Raw genomic sequence first — 23,658 nt, 5'->3', positions numbered from 1 at the left:
AGTATAGAGCCAGAGTGGGTCCCTCTAGCACTGTAACATCGTTAATGCTCTTCAGTTGGATTGTTAAGATGCACCAGATATTCTCCGTAATCAACTTTCATTCACTATAAACATGACTTGCACAGCCTCTTGGGAAGAATAGTACCTTGAATTGCAAAAGGGAGAGGCTGCTTTGCCAGATCAAAAAGGGCTAGAGAAAGGTAAGTGACTTACCCCTCATTTTTTTATGTCCCTGTGCAGGGCTACAGCATGTGAATAAACACTCATGCTTCTTTACTTGCTTTTTTTGGGTGTCAAAAGTTTCTCATTTTCAAAGTGTTTTGATGTTAGAGTTTTCCTCTCTGTTGATGGCTAATGGGATTGAGAAGTACCTTTTGTACTGCAGAGGGAAGTGTGTGTCAAAGGTTTGAGACTAATTGATTATCTGCCTTTGATTTTACTGAGTTTTGGCTCTGAGCTTGCGGCAGTGCCTTGGTCTCCACAGATGTACTGTCAGGGTGGGTGTGCTAATGAGATCCTAGCCACAATGGTGTATGGCAGCATTTATTCCACACAGAAGAATCACTAAGGAGTTGATGACAAAGATTAAATAGTCTCACAGCAAGGACTAAAGATAATCACCTAACTAATCTGTCCTGAGCTATTACTATTGCAGAATTACATTGTCCTGGGCTGTCAGCAAAGTCAGCACTGAAAACACTGGTGCAGGTTACTGAAGGGAAAAAAAAGAAAAACTTAGAGAAAACTTTGAGGGAGGTTAATGTCCTGTCAAACTCATCCTACCAACCCACGTGAGTTACCGAGGACTCAACAACCTTATGAGAATGGTGTGGAAGCCACTTATTGTACTTCAGTGAGGCATCATTATAAGCAATGACTGTATTTCAATGCGGAGTCTTTCATTGCAGCTCATTTGGAAGGGTAAATCTTACTTAAGTTCTCTGTCCATCAAGAAGAAATTAATTCTCTCCCATAGAGGTCACACAGAAAGCTGGCAAAAAAGTTGCAGATGCATACCCAGATGTGAATCTAGAGGACTATTTTCCTTCCATGTTAGGCCCCAGGACTTCAGCAGTGGTGATATGAAGGCTTCTTTTATATCTGGGTCTGTTAGTTGGCTCTCTTCTAATATTTTGGGTTTCTTTCCTTATGTAACAATTAAGCTATGTTTATAATCTGTTGTTATTGTTTAGATAGAATTTAATCTTTTTCATTTCCCTCAAATCTACTATCTAATAGAAGAGTATAATTGAATGGAACTGAACTACAGCAAGGAGTATAAATTTAGTTGGAGCATGTTTTCAATCATGTAGAACAATATCACTTCCAGAATGCTTTCTAAATTCCTTTTTTGATCAGCCACGATGAGCTCTGTTACCTGCTGCTTTGCTGGTAACACATGCCTACATATTCAAGAGCACTTTTCAGTGCACTACAAAATGCCAAGGACAACCTAAAGTTCATAACAGCAAGAGCTGACATGCTCACAGAGAAATAGATGCACCATGCTAGAAACAAAACTGGCATTCAGCAACTGTTTTTTTCAAAAATCTGCTTTTAGTGGCTCCCAGAGATTTGCAATGAGATCAAATGCACAGAGATCACATAGTTTATCTGCTGAGAGCTGAACTTGAAATGAATCAGCCATTTAGGGTTCAGTCTGAATTTCTGCTGGCTTCAACCTACAGACTGTTAAAGTGCTTGTGATCAATAAGGCAATGAAACGATGAACCCTAGCAAGCACAAACCTAGCAATGCAGGATGATAATGATTTCTAAGCTTCATGAGCAGTCAGTGAGTTTCCTGTTCCCCTGGAGAGGGTGATTTCTGTTGGCAGTTATCTGCGTCTTCACCATACTTTGCCCTGTAAGATAAAGCTGACTCCTCATCCTGCGGTGAACCACTCCTCATCCACTGGAGCATTTGTATTAGATTCTTGCTGAAACACAAGCCCAGACCTACACTGACTTGACTAGAGTTTTCAAAATAACACTAAATAAAGCAAAAATATTAATTAAAAAATAATTTTAAAAAAGCTTTTCACATATGGTAAAGAGAGGCTAAGGAAAATAAACAGTTATATCAAATCTAAATTACTGCAGCATCCTGGGAAACTAATTTTACCAGTGTTGTACTAAAAGGAAAGCTTTCATTTGGCAAAGGAACAAATTACAGGAGGCAGGAAGGAGGAGGAGCAGCTTATACTCCATGTTCTGATCTTCCAAAATGCACACATAAGCACAGATATATCCCATGGATTTATTTACGCTGTCAGATTCATAGCTGTAACCTAAATTCTTCTAAACTTATACAAGCAACTGCATTTGCACATTCCAGGGTCCCTCCCATTGATTTCTGGGAAGTTTGTGGGGTTTTTTGTGAAAAACCTAAATGCAGACATTGGAAACCCAAGATATCATAGCATACCTTGGCTAGGAGTGCACCTGCTCTGCGTCACTGGAAAATGCCTCTGTTCTTATGGGAACCTTCTGCTGCTTGACCTCATCTTAGTGATCATAGAGCAAATCTAAATTTTCACTGTAACCTATACAATTAAGCTGTAATTGTTAGTGGGGAATATGTAACTTTTTTTCTTATTATCCTGCCTCAACTGCTTTGAAGGATAGAATTGACCCAGACTTTTCTAATTGAAGCTGTGAGTTGGGTTCTAGGGGAGAGATTTTCCCGATGCCCTAACAGGCTTCGGAGTACAATATGTTACAGCACTTATCTTGGTTCCTGTGGTCATGAGTTACAGTAGTGATTTCAGTCAACACTCCAGGTACCTAAAATCAATATTTTGGAGACTCTGATCCTAAGGTCTTTCTTATGAGTCAGGTATTATTATTATCTGCTCACTTTAGAGATTTCTCCTCTATTTACAAGACAAAGTCTTGCTATTCAGCAGTAATTTAATTACATTCACTCCTGAAACTTCCTAAACCACATTTCCTCTCACTGAGGCTGACCATTATGCATTAGGGTGTTGTTTTAATATGGATGCCTTGTACACAAGAGGAAGCAAATTAATATATTTGCAAACACAGATAAAACATGTTTTCTTCTCAGTATTCTGAAAAATTCATGATATGTGATACCTGTGCCTGTTCTTTCTCATAGTCTTGCTTACCAAAGAGGAGTAAATTTGTTCACAAATTGTAGTTCACACCACCTGAATGTAGTAATGGGAAAGAAGCATTTTTGACTGGGACAGCTTAGCATAGTCCAAGCAGTTGAGCAGTGAGCGAAATGGAACTGGCTGGAACTCATGGAAAAAAGGAGAGTGGAGAGTTTACCCCTTTGGAAGAAGGGGCAGGCAACTAGGGAGGACCATAAGGATGTTGCAAGGTTATGCAGGGCAAAGATTAGAGAGGCAAAAGCCTGACTAGAACTCAGGCTGGCCACTGACATAAAAGAATTTTTTTAGAAATATATGAGAAACAAACAGGGACCGAGAATAATCTCCATCCTTTATTGGATGCAGTGCAGAACATTGCAACAAAGGGTGAGGAAGAGACAGAGGTACTTAATGCCTTCTTTGCCTCACTTTTTAACAGCCAGACCAGCTTCCCTCTGGGTACTCAGCCCCCTGAGCACCCAGCAGACAGGGACAAGGAGCAGAATGAAGTCCCCACAGTCCAGAAGGAAATGGTTAGTGACCTGCTGCTCCACTTAGACATGCACAAGTGTATGGGGCTGGATGGGATCCACCTGAAAGTACTGAGGGAGCTGGTGGAGGAGCTCACTAAGCCACTTTCCGTCATTTATCAACAGTCCTGGCTAACCAAGGAGTTGCCAGAAGGCTGAAGGTTACCCAGTGTGATACCCACCTACAAGAAGGGCAGGAAGGAGGATCCAGAGAACTACAGGCCTGTCAGTCTGACCTTCCCCAGGGCTCAGTACTGGGGCCAGTCTTGTTTAATATCTTTATCAATGACCTGGATAAGGGGTTTGTGTGCACTGTCAGTCAGTTTGCAGATGACACCAAGTTGAGCAGGACTGTTGCCCTGCTGGAGGGCAGGAAGGCTCTGCAGAGGAATCTGGACAGGCTGGATCCATAGGCTGAGGCCAGTTGCATGAGGTTCAACAAGGAGGAGAGCTGGGTCCTGCACTTGGGTCACAACAACCCTATGCAATGCTACAGGCTGGGGCAGAGTGGCTGGAAAGCTGCCTGGTGGAAAAGGACCTGGGAGTGTGGTTGACAGGTGGCTGAACATGAGCCAGCAGTGTGCCTAGGTGGCCAAGAAGGCCAACAGCATCCTGGCTTGTATCAGAAATGGTGCTCAGCAGGACAAGGGAAGTGATTGTCCCCCTGTATTGGGCACTGGTGAGACCATACCTCAAATCCTGAGTTCAGTTTTGGGCTACTTACTTCAAGAGGGACATATTGGTGCTGGAGTGTGGCCAGAGAAGGGTAACAAAGCTGATGAAGGGTGTAGAGCACAAGTCTTCTGAGTGGCAGCTGAGGGAACTGGGGTTGTTCAGTCAGAAGAGGACAGAATCAGTGGGGACCTTAATGCTCTCTACAACTACCTGAAAGGAGGCTGTAGGCAGGTGAGGGTCGGTCTCTTCTCCCAGATAACAAGCAACAGAACAGGAGGAAATGGCCTCAAGTTACATCAGAGGAGGTTAGACTGGATATTAGGAAACAATTTCTTCACTGAAAGGTGATGAAGCATTGGAACAGGCTGCCCAGGGAGGTGGTGGAATCACCATCCCTGGTGGTGTTTAAAAGATGCATAGATGTGGTGCTTAGGGACATGGTGTAGTGATGGACTTGGCAGTCCTGGGTTGAAGGTTGGACTTGATGATCTCAAAGTTCTTTTCCAATCTAAATGATTCTATGATTACATTGAAATGGCCACTTTGCTTCAGCAACCATAGTAGATCAAGGCAAATCAAGTTTCCCATCTCTCTCTCTTAACCAGAAATGTCTGGTCCTACCTTCATTGAGACCAATGGAAAGATTCCCTTTAATCTGATCTTAGAGCAAATTCACAGTATCTTCTGTAACCAGGAACCAGATGCAGCTCTGTTTTCACTTACAGTTACATAAACAGTAAACATTAGACAGATGTGTGATTACTTCCAATCAAGGTAAAGTAGCAAGGCTTGTGGAGTACAGAACAGATCTGCTCAGGAAAGCAGGACTTTATGTTCTACGGTCTCTGTTGTGGGACCGCAGAAAAGCAACTTTTATGTCTATTGATCTGGGCAGCACTGCTCTTGGATGCTGGGAACAATGTGTATTCCCACAGGAACATGTTGCAAACCCACAGCTGATCAGCATGGAAAGCAAGTGTGTGGTTCTCAGGCAGCCACGTTGCCATAGGGGAGAATGTAGTGACTGTCAGATTCCCCTGGTGTCACCAGACAATGCTGATGATACGCTGATGAAGATCAGATGAGACCTTTGAAATCCACATCTGCATCTGGTCTGTTTGTGTTGCAAGTGGAAAGGCACATGTAGCCACAGGGAACTTGTGGGGAGATGGAGCCTTAGGTGAGGTAAAGGACTCAAAGGACAGCAGCCATGTCTACAATCAGCATCTGCAGGAAACCTGGCTGAAAAACTGACAGTCCCCAGTCAGATGGCTTGGGAAGGTCTGTTCCAGTAAAGATGAGGCACAAAGCAGAAGCTGCTCATATATCCATATGTCTGCCTTTGCACCTAATTGCCCGCTTCCTGAAGTTTTGTTGTCCTCTTTTCTCTCTGTCTGCCACCTGTCTCTTGAGTTGCGTTCCTTCTCGGCTTACATGCAATTGAACAATGTAATTTAGGACTGCAGTTTCCTCGTTGCCTTGTTCTTCTCCATTATTAATCAGCCTTCTTCCACTAACACAGATCCCACAACCCGCGCCCCAGGCAGGGACTGGAGACACCCAGCACTCTCTCTCTGACCTTTTATTCTCTACCACAGCTGGAAAGTTGCACACTTCCCCATGTGGCACGTTGTGATTCTTTATTACTCTTCATAAAGCACAGAGACTATCCAGGATCAGCATGGCTGAGCTACCTGAGGCAGTCTGGGTAGTTGTAACTTTGTATCGCAGAACTGAAATGGATAAAATGAGGGACAAAAATAGTGTCCTCCTTTCAAATATCTTAAAAGCCCTCCACAGAAGTTTTCTTGGGACTAATCCTCTCCCCCTCTCCATAGCAACTCCTTGGACATCAAGCCAGGGATAAATGAACTGACCAGAAGGACAAGGAGACCCACAAAAACAAACAAACAAAAAAAGAGACATGAATGAAATCAAGAGATCCCTAATATTGGGGTGGGTGCACATTACTGGGCCAAGTCCACATCCAAGCAGGTCTGTGTGCTCAGAACAGAGTCCTTGGGACTTTGGGTTTCAGCACTGTCATCTCCTGCAGGAAAACCCTTATCTCACTCTGCAACATCCCCAACTCAGGGGTTTGGAGGGAATAGATGTAGGGGAAGAAAAATATGCTGTTTCCATTGCCACATAAACACACAGCAGCACTCTCACCACAGAAAGATCTGTAAGCAATGCTGTGGCATCAGTAAAAAGACAAAACCACAGTCCATCTCAGTGTCAGATACTTTCCTAAGCCTCTAGCTGAACACTGCCTTATTGTCACCTAAAATTGAAGCCAAAAATGTGCTTGGCAGCCTGCTTAGTCACAGAGAGACCAATGAAATTGTGTAAAAGACTTCAGGCTTGTATAAATTAAATACATATGGAGTCTTTTTCTGTACCGCAGACTCTCACAGTTGTAGAGCTAAAGGTCAGAGCTAAACCCTGCTTGTTGCTCTCAATTTGTTTCAGTCCTACATATAGTTCTGGCAGAAGGTTCTATGAGGTAATGATGGAAAGATCTTAATTAGGCTGGTATTCTCTTTGGTAATGGAAGAGAAAAAAAACCAACAAACCACCAACCGCAACTCAGCACATATAATAAATGAAGCCCAGAAGGACAAATGAAAGATAAATCTTTTTTTGCAGTAGCTGTGTCTTTTCAGTTTTCCAGATTATTTTCTTTTAAAAAGGCATTTCAGAAAGAATCAGGTTGGACATGAGGGGAAGTATATTATTGTAAAGGGTAATCAAGTTCCAGAGCAGGTAAGAGCTCTTCACCAGCTGAGGTCTCTAAGAAAAAGACTGGTTTGGGTCAAGTTAACCCTTGAGGTGGAAGGGTGGGCCAGTTGCTCTCTCAGTGTCTTCTCTAAGCATATGCTTTCAAGTCTGGCTGATAATTTTGTTCTTTCTTTATTGTGTTGTGCATTGGAATGTGAATTAAATTTAATAGTCAGGGATGTTTAAGAAAAGACAAGGTCTCCCCTTAATTAGTATATGAAGCAGGATAAGGAACAAGCACTGAAGTCTCTAGGTACCTTTTAAAAGCTCAGATGGTAAATAAAATAGTAATTCCAGAGATGGCTATATCTGCCACACCTGTTCAGGCACCTGTTCAGTACTACCAGTAGCTACAAAAAAACACAGGGGAGAAAAGTTCTCTGAAGAGAAATGTAACCAACATCATTCATATACCAACCTTTACCCAGAATCTAAAGCTCAGTGTTAGCTAACATGCAGTATTATTTCTTAGGATGCAGACTGAAAACAAATTTTAAGCTCTCAGAGCACCTTGGGAGGGAAAAGCGTTTCCAAAGTGAAAGAAAAGCAATGTTTTCAGCTGTCCGCAATGAAAACAACCAGTCATGAGCAATGCCTAGCACCATGGGTGGTGCACAGCTGTGTGGCAGGGTTCCTGTATACATACCTCTAGATTTCCATCACCCAGATGCAGCCATAGAGGAAGAGACTTGGCTGACAGCTGTTAACAGCCACAGAAAGTGCTGGCCAGACAGATCTACCTAGGGCGTGCTGTTGCATTATAAAATTCCTGCTATCCAAACCTGCATGAGTTTAAAATAGCAAGGCACTACAACTTTTACTTGCACCCACTGCCTGCTGTAGGCTTCACATGCACATCCTAAGTCAGATGAACTTTGCATTAGTCAGACTTGTGAACACACCAAGCTGGCCAAGGAAACAGGTTTCCTTTCTCTGCTTCAAGGACCTTTGTTTATCTTCTTTACTTGCCCTGCAGCTGCAAGCCTGAGCTGCCAGGCAGCTGTGCAGTACTAAGAGCACCAGTCCTCATTCCATGTCTATCCAGGTATTAGGAAGGAAGAAAAGTGTGCAGTGAAAATACCCAGTCATGAAAGAAGCTTTGACTATGCAAGGTATATACATAGCTGTATTTAATAGTTTATGGAGACTGTAAAATGTTGTAGTTCAATCATGACAATAGCAGATACAATTCTGTAAATAACAGTAATTATCTTAGCAAGTAACTATAATAAATTTAGCAGCATAAAATCATGGTAAATATTAGTAGCATAATGTTATGGTTATTGTGTTATGGTAAACCCAACCTGCTAAGGTCAGGAAGACCACTCTGTTGGTCTTTTGAATCCCCAAACAGAGTATGGAAGTACCAGGGGCATCCTGCCTGGCACGTTAATGGAAAAGACGTTCATCTTGGAGGCAGTTCATTTTCACTCCAAGATCCTCTGCACTGATAATCTCCTGCTGGTCCCAGCATGAAATCTTTGAATTGTCTTTGTAACCTCCACAAAACTCCTTCTGTATTTCCTTAGCTAGTCCAGATAAATCAGTTGTTGTTCCTAAGGAGTCAGTACTAAATCTGATCTAAAGGTAACCACTCACACCTTGATTGCAGCTGTCTTCCTGGACAATTTGTTCCACAATTGACCCATAGATCAGCAGTTATGTCTGCAAGTGCCTTAACTGAGGTGTTACTGCTTTAATCATTCTGTGGCCTAGATATTTACTAGATAGATAGGTTCAATTTTAGCAAACAATGGTTAGCTCATCATAAGAAATGTTAACCATATTTTTGGTGAGTTGACATTTTAGCTGCAGGTCCAGCTTCACTCAATAGTCCTTGACACTCTTACTGCCATTAGAGTTAGATTGAATTACCAGCATGTTTCTAGATCATGTACTTACTTTGGCTGCCGGTTGAAAGCAGAAGGAACAGGGAAGGGAAGAGATGGGGAGGAAGTTGATGGCATTGCTAGTCTAGTCTTCTCCTGACATGCAGTTGGTAGGTGTGGGGTATACCAAGGGCCATGGCATTTTTTTCCCTACTCTTTCCATCTAATGAATCAGGACTCCAGCCTGCTGGTATTTCACCAACATGTGGTCCAGTGAAAACAATCCTTATGTGACTGCATAGTAATGACTTCAGGACCAGCAAGGTGGCTTACGTACTTAAAATGTTTCAGTAACTTGTTGGGTTAGGTCCATGATTCTGCATTGTTAACTATATGGTGGCATGAGCAAAGGCCAAGCAGATAATGATACAAATACAACCTCTGATATTAAACTTCGGGGTGGACCTTAAAAAAAAATGAAAGTGTTCTCATCCTTCATATTTTTTGGAGGTAATGCAACATTTCCCATCCTCAGGAAAGCCAGAGTACCAAACCCATCATTTTTAGTTGTATTTTTTAAAAGTATTTGTTGACTTCACCTAAAAGGTTTCATGTGAAGACACTAAGATTTTTAAGATTTTGCTCATATTAAGACTTTTCGTTCTATAATTTGATTTCCTCTGAAACAATTTCAAACATGAAAAATGCTATTTTATTCACCTATGAATCATCATAGCATTATATTTTCATTAATATAAAGCATTACAAAATAGCACAAAGTTTAAATGATAACACTGATTCCTCAAAACTGATCCTTTCTTGTAAAAATTGTTTTTGATGCAATGTCATATTTCTCCAAGAGAAGAATAATTCTGTCCAAAATAAATTTATGTTTGGGTTTTGCATATGTACTAGGGGGAAATGACTCATTTCCACATGTTGTAGAATCACTACAGGTAGGAACCATGAAAAATTAATATCTCTACTTGGCATTTGTGACAGTAAGCTGGAACAATAGAGTCTGGTTTTCCTTAATACCCTTTTATAGTGAAAAATCTCTTCCCAGGCCATGTATTGCTCTGTTCTGCAGCTGTCCCGTCAGACTGGCCATGCCTAAGGTCTGTCTACAGCTGTGCAGAGGGCACTCAGCAGAGGCTTCCTAAGGAGATGTGTCAGCACACGCTGACAAGTACAGTGCTAATTCCTCCATATAACCTTTGAGCTTCCCTCTGTCCTAGCACACAGGAGCACTTGAGTGATTGTTTTCCACAGTTTCCAGTGGCCTGGATGTTTGTTCAACAAGTTCATGAGCTAGAGAATCAAACCCCCAGGAACTGATACTTATTTTTGAGATGGAGAATTTGAGAGCATGAAGGGGACCTGTGTGCTACTATGATTTGTGTTGTCTCCACTACTGCTGTTCTCATCTAGCTGGAAAAGGAAGGTAAAGGCTGTAGATAAATTACACTAAGAATCACCTAGAGGAATCTACCTGTGACTTGAGAGGGAGAGACAGTATCACCCAGCCATACAGACTGTCCACAGCCTAGCAGTATATGTGATTCCCCGTGCAGTGGTTGCTGACCCTATGCTGGATCTTCTTTGTGGTTGATGTTCAGCCCTGTAACTACAAGTTGATTAAATGTTTCCTTTGCCTCAGAGGTGAATGAAGACATCATTTGTTTGGAACATCTCTCCCATGAAATCTGGTGTGACTGGCATCCACTAGGTATAAAAATCTTAAGACAAATGTTCTTAATGAGCATTTTGGCTTGAAAGAATTGACTTACAGAACTAGGGATTTTTGAAGTTATTGGTTTCAACCTTGCAGGCTGTCATCTTAAATCTTAATGATGATGGAGAAAGGAAGAAAAAATGCTGCCTTTGCTCAGAAATGTTTAGGATTTTCTTGTCAAACCCAAAAGCCCTTTGAAATCAGAAAGTCATGACAGCAACAATGCATTTTTTGCTTTAGTGGTAAACAATTTGGTCTATTCTTAATGGAGAAAACAAAGAGAAAATAATGAAAAGAGCATCTACTTCATGTCTATTCGGCAGTACCATACTATTGATACTAGAAAATACTAATTATTTTGTACCAACATAATTCTTTGATACTTTTGAAATCAAACATGATTTTCAAAGTTTTTTTCAAGCTTCTTTATGCAAGATATTTTTCTGGCCTTTGCATGAGTTTAAGTTAGTTACTTTATGGTTTTGATATTCTGAGAGCCATCTTAATTCCATTTGGTGCTTTAATTAAAATTTAGGCATAAGTAAAGGAGTAGCTTTTACAGAGCAATAATTTTGAAGCTGATGGCTGCTACAGCAAACCTGAATGCCTTTCCTCTTCCTCACAAAGGTCAAATACCTCTCTAATGTAGCTGAAGTGAAACGATTTTAAGTAATTGTGCAGGTGCTTGTGAGGTCATTGGTGGCTGACGAGCTGATAAGCAGGAGCTGGCAGGTGCGAGCAGACATAAAGGTGCCTGGCTAGAAATGATCGAGAGGAATGTTCCCGCCAGTCTGCAAAATGTAAGCTTGGGGACCAGAAGCATCCTTCCAATGTACAGCTGGACACTGAGAAATGGAACATCTCCTGAGACTGCACTGATGATTACAAAATCAAGAAAGTTTAACCTCCATTTGTCATCAAAGAAAATGGAAACAGTCTGGGAAATTTGAATTGGTCTGAATAAACAAAGCAGACCTCTGAGCAACCTGATCTAGTTGAAAATGCCCCTGCTCATTGCAGGGCATTTGGACTAGATGATCTTTAAATGTCCCTTTCAACCCAAGTAATTTCATAATTCTGTAATATAGAGGGTAGTTTGCAGGTATCCTAGTTGCTGTAGATTTGCATGTGACAGTTTAAATTGATTTTTCTTATCATATATCACCATAATCTCCAAAATTTCTGTGCAAATACTTATGGAAATTGCAGCAAAACCTGGGAATTACTGAAATGTTTGAAGGCTAAGGAATGATGAAGATTGGTGGTGCAGAAATTGTTTTCTTTGGACATGCCTTTAAACTAGCAGTTGGAAAGAAAGTCCTAATCATTGTGGGAGCTGAGATACTACAGCACTTCTGTCCCTAGTCTGATTCACTCATCCACATCTTTACTCCTCTATTAAATCTAGCATTATGAATATAAAATCATAAAACGAATTTCTGGCTACTCATGTAAAGTCTTAGTAGCATGCCTTTAATTCTTAATGGGGTAGGGAATTTCAATTATCTGAATTTCTACTCACAGGCTTAAGGGTGTTTCTCTTCAGACAGTATGAGTCAGCTTTACCCCCAGATGTACAGAGTTCAGTGTGCAAATACAGACAGTTTCTCATGAAGGTTTATTTTCACTAAGAGGTGCTCCTGTCCACCTATACCAAGAGAATGGGTATGAGGTTGTATAGGATATCTCCCACATGAGAATATCTAAACCAGTCCTTTTCATTGCAGTATGCTTGTCTGTCCTATCCTGTTTGCTTTCTTTTGTTCGTAATTACATTTTTTCTTGAAGTTTTGCCATATCCATTAACCTTTACTATAAAATGCTGCAGATGGAATTTCAAAATCATTTCACATGACGAATTTGAGCAGCAGACTTGTTAACAGAAAAAGAGAAGGATCAACACCAGTAGAATACCATGCCAAAACTTAAACTAACCCAGCTAGCATTGTCTTTGCTAGGCTCATGGCTGCATAGTCCCAAATTGTCTTCTGTGCTTGCTTCTGAATGATCTGAGCAACTGACCATCTTGTCTTGTGAAAGCTGTCCATCCACTGGGATGTACTTAGGAGTGAGTTGTTAGGATGGATAATTTGGGTGTCTGTGTAAAAGACCAAAAGCAGAATATTAACAGCGATGTTCATACTGCAGAATAGGAGGTGCCATGTGTGGTGGCTGGCTTCATCAGTCATCCTGTTCAGTGGGTGACTGGCGATGTGTTCTCTCTCCCCTGCAGTATGGGATAAAGAAGAAGGAAGAAAAGGAAGCAGAGGCCCAGGCTGCACTGGAAGCTAATGCTGAAGGAAGTCTGACGCGCCCAAAGAAGGCAATCCCTCCTGGCTGTGGGGATGAGGAGGAAGAGGAAGAAGAGAGCATTCTAGACACAGTCATCAAATACCTACCAGGGCCTCTGCAGGACATGTTCAAGAAATAATACCTGCAGACTGTTAGATGGGCATAAACAGTACTGCAAAGGATTTCTCTTTTGCCCAATGGGGATTTACAATCTTGCCATCCATCACGCAGCTCTCCCCACCTCTGCCCGTACTGCTCACTAGGAATCCCTTTGCTTCCCATTCCCTTCTGATTGCCTCTCCCTTCCCTCCACCCCAAGACTCATGCATTCCTTTTTTGTACATAGTCACATCCAGTAGATGCCTCTGAATGGATGTAAAGATTAAAAAGCTGCAGACTACACAACTTTTATTATAAGCCATAGTACTATGTATGTTAAATAAGGCAACTGTACATTAAGCATAGAAAAGGAACAACCTCACATGCATTTCCATCCAAAGCAGGAAGGAGTGTTCACTGAGTGTGAACAGTGGCCTCTTTAATTTTCTTTAATTCTCTTTTTATTATTATTGATAATAAAATCAGTCATCATAATTATAAATGTTCTTGTTGATTGGCTTACACTAGCCATTTGATGTTAGGCACATCTGCCCTTGGAAGGAATATCTCAGTTCTCCCACGGAAGCAGAGCTTTTCTGTTTTAATTCCATGACTGGCATAAGTAAGAGATCATCTGTAAGGTAAATCATGCGTGACTTAACTGACATCACTCAGACCTGTTCAAGAAGTGAGTCATCTGCCCTCAGATGGTGGTAGAAGTTAAATGCCTCAGAATCTAAGCAAGACTCATGTTACTTTGGGAATTAGCCATACACTTAGCTTGAAAGAGCAGATTTGGTCATACAGTTGCCATACAGAGTGCTGAAACCACAGGAGAGTGCATGGTGCTGTGGTAGAGGACCTCTTCAACCCCTTTGAAGCCAATGACCAACTACACAGGCTGCTCTGATTAACTAACTTTCCTCTTTCTGCCCAGTGCCATATTCAGCTGTCCCATTCCCCGCAGTGCTTACAGAATGGATATTTGGGTTCAGGTATATTGTTGCAACTGTGACACGCCCACCCCTTCCCGCAGTGTGTGGGAGAGTGCAGTGGTCTGAATTGTTAGCCATGGCCCTGGAGATCCAGAAATCCTGAGTATGCCTGCTATGTATCATGCTAAATTGCTGCGTTGCCTTGATGAGGACACTTATTTTTCTGCCCCACCCAGCTTCTCCAACTGTGAAAATGTGGGTTCCAGTCTCTACCTACTATAAAGGCATAAAGTGAGGATGCTTCTCCATTGCTGTGCAGGAGCTAATTGATATTGTAACAGTGTGTTACATCCCTTGATGCTAGCAGGGTGGGAGGAAATCTCTCTCACTACTATCTTTGTTGCCTTTCCCAGACACAGATACAGAGGGCTTCTCAATACAGCACTGTAGGTATTGAGTAACTGCGTAAGATAAGCCAAATTCCAAATTCTACTGGAGATCTTGGCTTGCTAGTGCATACACAGACTCACATACATAGACTCATTTTGAACACAAAGCCTTGTGATCAGCTGTCTGGCTTGTCATATGAAGAGCTGATCCTGGAGTTTTTGCATTTGGCTAGGTCTCTGTAGTTGCTGTTGTGAGAGCATCATGCTATCTCAGTCTCACATAATCTTGTCAGAGAATCGGGGTTTGTGTGGCAGAACTAGCATAGCTTGTCACGGAACAAAATTTTCCTAAGGACATGGAAGAAATTTGGAAGCAAATACATGCTTTCTACTGACCACAGAAAGGAAAGCAATCTCAGACACTTCATTATGTACCTAAATTAAGCATCTAACTTTGGTGGAACTTCTTTCATGCATTAGTTCAGTGGAACTGAGTTAGGCAAACATCTCAGAATGAGAAATTTTTAAAGATAACTATCATCTTTTCAGGTAAGCAGAAGAAACCTGCACTATGGTTAAGGCAGTGAGCTTGTGAACTCTGTGCCTTTTAGCAGCATCTCTCATAACAGGGAAAAATATTATGAAAGAGAAGAAATATGTTTATTTTGCCCTCCTCATCCAGTTCTTATTCAGGTATGATAGTCCTTGCTTCTTTACAAGTGATTTTAGCCAAGGTGGAGGCTGAGAAGGTTTGGCTGATCTACAAGTCAGAACCAGCTCATAAATGTGCAACTTATTTCCAGCTGGATCTACAAATAAGGCATGTTCATTCATGTACAAGCTGCCTAAACTTCCCAGAGGAAAAAGAAGGCAGGTTTTGCTTTTTTGGGTAATCTTCCCGGAGGAAAAAGAAGGCAGGTTTTGCTCTTTTGGGTAATGTCAGTGGTTTTTTTTCCATAACTTTTATTTAAAGCAAGATAAGTGTACCACCCCTATGACTTTAATGACCCAGAGTACTCTTTATTTCTGAATCAGTGCTTGGGTATAGCATAGCAGTGTTGAGCAATTTACCTTTTTCTAGGGAGAGTGTCCTACTCACCCCATGCAAATTCAGGAACTAGTAATCTGAGTCTATTCAAGTAAACCTCAAAAAAATGAAAACTCTTCTTCTGTCACAAAGGCAGCAGCTGTATTTGATGATCCTGCCACAAAGGGAACTAAATCCAACACCCCTGAAAGCTAAAAGGCAGAGGCCGGCTCTTTGCTTCAGCCACTTATTGGTAGTGAAATCTAACCCAGATCACACTGACACACTGGCATCAATACTTTTGAAATGTTCTGACTAATCTCTGTGCCCTGCATCTCATAATACATAAGCAGAACCAGCAGAAATTGTCCCAACTAATAAAAAAACCCACATCCATTCATATTTTCCCCTGGCCTGGTGCTGGAGAACTCTGCAAACAAACAAAGAGGATGAACTCATTTTGCTTTACATTGGCCTTTTTCTACCACTTGCCTACTGACCTTTCCCCAACCTCCATCATTGACTCACTTCCTCATCCATCCATATAGTGTTCCTGACACAGAATCAGAATTTTTCTGCCTGATGTCCTTGCAGAATTTTGCTGCCAATTGTTTATTTTCACACACCACCTCCCTGGCAGCCTGATATGCTGTGTGTGCACATATGTGGGGAAGACAAGGAAAAGGGAGAAAAGAGGGAGAACAGAGAAAAAGGATGAGTGATTGGTATTATTTTTGCTAACTGTGCTAACTGCCTTAGCAGCTGAGTGATTGAATTGGCAGATCTAAGTTGGATCTTGTGCTCAAATTTCATAAGCAAGTACTGCTACCCCTGGGCTCAAAGCATTAAAAATACTCCTTTTGTGAAATGAGCTTCATGAGCATCTTGATCCAAACCCTGAAGAGGGTCATAGGAATTCTGTGCTGAGTTTGTTAGGCTTCATGCCAGGCTCACAGAGCAGGAGGGAAAGGGAAGGTGATTTATTAGATGTTGTTTGCTGGGTCTTTTTCATTATGGGAGCTGCCCAGCCCAGCCATGTCTCCACTTCGTACCTCAGCACTCCATATCCACAGCAGCCCTTTCTCCATGGACAGCAGAGAGTTCAGCCAGGTGTAAGCTGGTATTCCCATTCTAATTTTCCTTTTCTTTCAATAAAGGAACATGACAGATCTACCACAGGTACTGCACAGGTTTTGCTTGGCTTCGCCTCACATAACTTTTGGCACCTTGCATGCATTCTGGACCTCTCCTCAAGTCATTCTACTGTCCCCAAAGTGCCTAAGCCATGCTGAACAGACTTGAGAGCAGGCACTCTCCCCTCCCTTCTACCCACCCATTTCTCTTTCCACTCTGAACTGGCAACATGGGACACAGACACCTCTGGCTCATGTATGGATGTGAGAAGCATTGTCTCAGACATTTTCCCCCTCAGCACTCAAGCAGATGTCAAAGCACTTAAACAAGACCAAAGAGAAGCATGGTTCATTGTTTAGATTCTGAATATCTCCTTGTCTTTCCACGCCATTGTTTTATTTGTATCACTGGTCTGTTCAATCTCAGGTATATGAGGTCTTTTGTTTTTTTAACTATTTTTTATTTATACAGAAAGGTTGGTGGCTAGACACTGCAGCCAGTTTCCTTCACAGCTCCAGGACCTTACTGGTTAGTAAAAAAAAGTCAAAGGGCCTCCGCATTTGGAGGGTAAATGATTTAGTTTGCCATTGACCTTGTGAACTCACATTTCTATTTAGAGAAAGCCATATGAAATCAGACTGCAATATTAATTATGAATGCTACTCTTGTGTTTAAAATAAATGAAACAAAATATAAAATCATGTGCTAAGTCACTTTGGCATTCCTCTGTCTGTCTCTAGTACCATGCGTTGGCTTAGGTCCCTCCCAGACCCTCTCCTTCATCAAGAAAGACCATACCAATGCTGCTGAATACACCTTTTTGGCAAGCTTACTGTGCTAGAATAAGCATTGTTAGAATATAGCTGTTGTGACCTTCACATAACGTCTTATGTATCTGAAAGTTGTATCTGTTTGGAATATATGTTATCAAGGTAACTGTTTCTTCATGCATTCAGTTAGTAAAATGTTTTGGTACGGTCATTTAAAAATTGCTTGTTTTCTCTCTTTCTCTCTCACACACAGAGAAAAATTCAACTTAGCCATGCATTTTCTAGCAGAAATGCACCCCAGCTTTCTTTCAGATGCATGCAGTACTCTCCAAGCAACTAGAAGATAATCTGAAGTAGAGACTTTGTGAATGTGGATTTCGTTTGTTATTTGCCTGCTACTTTTTCCTGCATGATGTGGGTAAATGGTATTATGTTCTTTTAAAATGGAATCACAGCCAATAAAAAAAACAGTGATTTCATACACATTTTTGTATTGCTTTCCTGTGAAATTCCTACCAAGCTACACTTGGAAATCAAAGTATGTATGCTGATACATAAATAGAGTGGTAGTAGAATCAAGGAGAAACATGGCTGTTATTTGAATGAATATGTTCTTTTTTGTCAAAAACAGTGGTGAGGTTTGACAACTACAGTTGATTCTCAAATTTGAAATAAGTTTTGCTATTACAAATTAGTTTTCCTTAGGAAGGGCAGAGCAACATTTCATTGAATGAAACGCAGGAATCTAGCTATGGTTTACTGAGAATATGTTTGGATCTTAAACCAAAAATGGTAAAAAGCTGATTTGCAATGACATCAAATATGTCTCTGGATCCAGAATTTGTGATATATACAAAACTGAGTGGCAAGCTACACACAGCTAAGCCTCTTGCTCAGGGATAAATCAGGAGTTGCTACATTCAGCATAAAAGCATTGCATCATGTTAGAAAAAGGAAGAGAAACAACCATACCTCCCATAGGAAATGCTGATACCCATTCCCCTTGGAAAGCTCTTCCTTACGGCCACTGCATGGTGATACTTTTGGGGTTTTTTTTGATAACAGAAGCAGCCACAGGACTGTCACAGAGATCAACCCGTATTATTTACATCCCATAACATCTACTCAGACTTTGAGCCTAGCACTGCTAAGGCCAACACATGCTAATGCTACTGCAACCTGTAAGTTCAAAGGCAGGCTCTTCATTTACTCAGAGTTCCAGGTGACATCTGTGTTTGAGGAAGATAACTGGACAAGGAAGCATTTTTCATTGGATTTCCTAAGAACAGCCAGTTCAAGGGAACCAAATAATCATATCAGATCAGTGTGGTGGGGAGACAGGGTACAGATGCCAAAGAAGGAATGCAGGTGAGTTTGACAGTCTACATTTTGCAATGGAGGTAAATTATTCTTTGGAAACAGCTTCTGCCTTCTAATTAAAAAGATACAGAAGGATAATTCTAGTGGTTAACCTGGTGCAGTCTACATTTTCCCACTTTAAAAGTATGCTTTGTCAAGTAAAACATTCTCCAGAGGAGAACAAAACAAAAAGAAGTCAGCAGGCACACCATGAGCGGTTCTGGTGAAAATCACTCCAGTTACAAAGGTGCATTACTGATCTACTTCTCACACAGAGAAGGCTCTCAGCCTTCACTAACAGCAATGGAGGCACAGACTACACGCTTGGGGCAGATAATAAACTTCTAAATGAAAAGATGAGTGCAATGATAATCACCATTGGTTGTGCTAAGTCCATTGTAATGGTTTAATTTCATTTTCTTCTATGGATGATCTAGGCCTCATAAAACTTCCTTTGCAATTGGGACTTGAATGAAGGCTACTGGACAATGCTGGCACAGCGTCGTCCTATGTAGGTCCCAGGAGGTATGTGGCAAACACCATCAGCCCCAGTTTAAAAATCTCAACCAATATTTTTTATTTTCCCTCTCCAACTGTTCCTCCTCTCTTCAGGAAAAACAAGGTTACAACTCTATTGGGATATTCCCTGTTGAAGACAGCTGTGCTACGGCATGTCTCTGGTGATTTTACAGACAGCTTAAGTGCTGAAAGCACAGTTGAGAAAGACAAATGGCTGGAGCATGTGATGCCAAATACCCATGCTTTCTTGAGCCTTCAGTATTTAGAAGGAAGCAAAATTCTGCTACTAATGTGTGATGGAAGCAATTTTTTCATCTGAGATTTTCTTTCTTCCCAAACTGTATTTCTATACTAGAGGATCAGATATAGCAGTGTATTTGGCAAGATCTAGCTGCAGCAACCGAGGGTGTTTTGAGTCAGAAAATGACTTCTTTAAAACCTATGTGGTGAACATTTCAGTTGGGCTATGAGAGGGTTAGACAATGACAAGCAACAACTGCCTGACTGAAAATTCAGTTCAGTTCTATTACATTTTTAATGAAAAATTATTTTTAAATTTACACAAAATGGAACATCATCTTTCCAATTTGTCAGTACTGGTGAAAGAAGTCAAACCCAAGTAAAAGTCAGTCTGCATGAGAAGGGAGAATGTGTACTGAAATGGAGTTGAAGTATTAACTCTATATTCTGTTTCAATTTTCACTTTATGGGTGCTGAAAATAGCCAAAGTATGTGTGCAGCCACCTCAAATTTGGTTACGTAAGCCATCATCCTGAAATCCGTGCATGGTTGGGCTGGGACTCTTTATTATACCAGTTTCATAGCTTGATAAGCTGTGAATTTTCTGCATACATGAACCCAATATCTAGCAGCTCTTTTTTAAACTGTTGAAAATAAGACACCTTTCCAGGTTTCCCTACCTTATCAACAACTGAACAGATCAACAACTGAACAGATGCTCATCAGATACTCACCCCTCAGCCACAAAGAATCCTTTTTTTTGTGAAGTCTGAGCATGGCAAATCTCAGACAAAATGTGAACATTTTGGCGCTAATGCATTTACAAATAAATATGTTAATAGAGATTGACTCTCTGAAGAAATATTTTAGTGCTGAAACTCATCTGGGAGACTTGGGGAAAAAAAACACAACTATTATTTCTTTCTAAGTAATATCTGAAGAAAATCCAGCACATCCATTGCACGCAACATTGCAACTGTTAGCAGACCACCAGCTTACAGGTTGAAAGCCCTTCTTAAGTAGATGATTAAATAAGGAATTGGGTTTCACAGTACTAAGTGGGGATGAGAGGCAAGGCATTTGGAGGTTTTCACATCATGTTACAGTGTAGCATTAGGAAGCTCCTAACAATAATTTGTTTTTACATTAAAAAAAAAAAAAAAAAAGCTCCTTCATTCTTTGTGGATTTACAGCCATTTTTAGCATGCATATGAGCCAGATTAGCTTAATAGGCTATGACAAAGAGAGGAAAAATAAAATGTCCACTATGCAGTTAAAATCATGGGCTGGCAGATGGCGATTGTTCATGTGTTTTTTAGGTCAGCTCAGCACAGCTCTGCACTACATTTGGGAGCAGAAAAATGAGAATAGAACATTTCAGTAGAAAATTCCTAGGCAGTTTACACAAGTCCTCTTACTCACCAAGGTTGTGAGGAATAGCTCAGCACGAACACTACAGTCATGCACAAGAATAGGATGTGGAAAGTAATCCCTGTGCAAAAAGCACAAGGGAGAGCACTGCCCGGATATTAAAGTCTAGTTCACCTGCGTGAGAAGAAGCTAGAGCTACAGAGCTCTTTGTTTTCCCCCACTGGTGAAGTGAGGATAATGATAGTGACACTGACCCCTCTTTGAGATGTCCCAGTGAGACATGCTGTTCTTTACATAAGCAGCCCTCTCTGAGGACTCTGGCAACTCAGATGTCAACAATATCCAAGGAATGTGTGTCAGAAAGACTCTTGGGAATGATGAGGTGAAACAAATGGAAAAGTTCTGATGAACCAAATGTTACTTTAGGCTATGACCCCACATAAAATTAGTTAGAGCAGCCTAGGTGATAGTCAGATTTTTAATCGCATATATTTTTCAAATGGAAATTTATTAAAGTCCACTACATACTTACATAAAAGTGGAGCACAGAGTGCCACCTTAAAGATAACTACGCTTCATAAGCAGCTTAGCAAACGAGAGAGACATAGTCAGTTCACTACAAGTAAATGTAAATGTTCATCGAGGATAAAGCTTACTTACCTGCTGTTGACCTGCCCCGCCCCCCCCCCCCCCCCCCCCCCCCCCGCCATGAACCAATCTAAGCCTCTTTAAAGCTGACCATACAGTGGCCATTATTCACTTAAGTTATTTTTTGTTTCTCAGAGACTGCAAGTATTTTCAACTAAAAAAAATCCTTTGTGCCCTCATTTCCTTTCTCAAATACTGAGACAAGACAGTCTGGCCTTAGGCAAGGCATTCGGTGGATGTTGCATGGGTGGTAAATTAACACTCAGCAGAAATGGAACGTTAAATATCTCACCATGAGTTTTTCTTCCAAGTCAAGAAGTTCTCTGAACTAAGAGTATTTACTCTAGTATTTTACTCACTTGTTATTATCATAGTATTCCCAGACCAAAGATCCTCCAGGAAAAGGAATGAAGACTAAATTCTTGGCTTGTTTAAAAAAAAAAACAACAAACAAACCAAAAAAAAACAGATGAAGAATAAACTTCTTAAGACTTTCGATATTAATAAGTAATGTAAAAGGATTAATGAAGAGCAAAAATTTTGCAAGTCCTCTACCTGCCTTTCCCACCAGTAGCTCAGAGCAAGGGCTCAGGAGAGGTTGTAGTCATCATGGAAAGCAATGCTTAGGGCTGAACAAATGCAGAGTTCATTGTGAGTGATGTCCCATAGTCCCATGGCTGAGAGTAGTCACTGTCAGGTACTGAAAGTCTCCATTTAAGACCAGGTTCCCCATGGAAGTAGGCTCGGCTACATCCAGGGTCTCAGATACAGTACCAGCTGCTGTCAGAAAAAGCACAGGCCTGCCAGTAGGAGCCTGCTTCCCAGAAGACCTCCTGTGCCATAACACTGTTGTCTGGTCAAGAGACCAGAAAGGAGAAAGCAAGAATTGTACTGAGAAAGTGAGTTAATGTGCTAAAACACACTTCCCCACTGATGACTGTAAAAGGCTTCTTAAACCCTGTCTGTTCTGGCTTGTAAATCTCTGGCTTGGTTCTGTGCAAAGAAAGTACCCAGATTTTATGATTAAGATGACAAAAAAAAAAAGTGAGAAAAGGCAGAAACAGACTAGTAGTGATGTGGCATATGATGGGACAGGGAGTGGCTCCTCAGCAAGCCTGAAGGACTCTTGAGGTGCTCTGGAGAGACAAAGCTGGGGTAAACATTCATCCCTCTTTCCACAGTTTGTGAGTGTCTCTGCACGGCCACTCTTGACAGTGCTCCAGCTTGCTGCACAGTGAGGGACTTGCAGTGTTCCATAAGCCTGGGAACTCAGGGCTTGACTGTAGGCACATCGGAAGCACTGACCAGAGCCAAAGCATTATGTGTTCATTTCTCATGTCAACTAAACTCTGCCAGAAAACCAATTCACCTTCCTTGGCCAGCACAGAAGGCCCATTCCCAGCTCTGTCTAGTGACTGCAAAGCAACACATGGCCATCTCAAAAGCACAAGACTCTAGCTCTGACATACTTCCCTTTCCAAACTTATCTCCTTTTTCCTGGAAAGTGAAAATATGAAACATTTTGAAGTGAAAATATTTTTACCAGCTCCACCTTTACATTAAATAGGTCTTACATTTCCATTGCCACATTTGCAGGGTTCATTCCTTCTGTGCCTCTCTGCTGATGTAGAACTGGGACCCCTACCCTCACAGTGCCCAGTTCATAAGATGAGTAGCTTCTTTGTTTCCTTGCCCCTTGTGCCAGCCATCTCAGGTATATTGATAGGCTTTTCCCAGGATGAGAAGAAGCTGATGATGAAGGAGTTTCAAGCAGTGGAGTAGACAGCTCTGCTTGGCCTTCTTCGACAGCTTTTCAAGCTGATGTCCGAATTTGTTCTGAGAGACCACCTCAGAAGCTGCACACTGCACCAGCAGGTTTCCCAAATGTCAGCGGAACACAGAAGATCAGTGACAGCATGCAGGACTTTCATATTTTGCTTCCTGTTTCCTTATCTCCTTCCCTACTACCCTTCCACACCTCCTTCAGTGGTCTACCTAATGGTAGCCTGACTCTTTGGTTACCAATGCATTTGGTGAGAATCTGGGACCTTGTTCAACTTTTGGGGACCAGAGGGCCAGGAAGGAGGTTTGAAATCCTTCCTAACAGATATGACAACTGAACTCTCACTGAGATTCCACATTGTTGGGTAAAAATGCCAGGGCATTCCTTGTGCCTTGGGGCCTAGCTTTTTCTGGGTGGTAGGTTT

The 23,658-nt window shown here is 41.4% G+C and overlaps 1 protein-coding gene across 2 annotated transcripts in view; it reads left to right on the top strand.

The window, feature by feature from the left end:
• Positions 1 to 21,467, top strand: part of CPLX1 (complexin 1) — a 120,191-nt gene extending 98,724 nt beyond the window's left edge. Inside the window, exons 4-5 of one of the 2 annotated variants that reach the window (XR_013925003.1) lie at positions 12,902 to 15,257; positions 15,302 to 21,467. Coding sequence is in view for 1 of the 2 variants with exons in the window: in XM_080372750.1 (XP_080228876.1) it covers positions 12,902 to 13,099 (198 nt within the window). In the remaining variant the exon portion in view is untranslated. Of the gene's footprint in view, positions 1 to 12,901 lie in introns of both variants that reach the window. The other variant, XM_080372750.1, reaches the window with a different exon arrangement.
• The last annotated feature ends 2,191 nt before the right edge of the window (positions 21,468 to 23,658 follow it).

The sequence above is a fragment of the Falco punctatus genome (genome assembly GCF_963210335.1).
Source record: "Falco punctatus genome assembly, chromosome: Z".
NCBI classification, from domain to species: Eukaryota; Metazoa; Chordata; class Aves; order Falconiformes; family Falconidae; genus Falco; species Falco punctatus.
The sequence above is the reverse complement of the archived record's forward strand: the minus strand, read 5'-3'. Positions and strand labels throughout refer to the sequence as shown.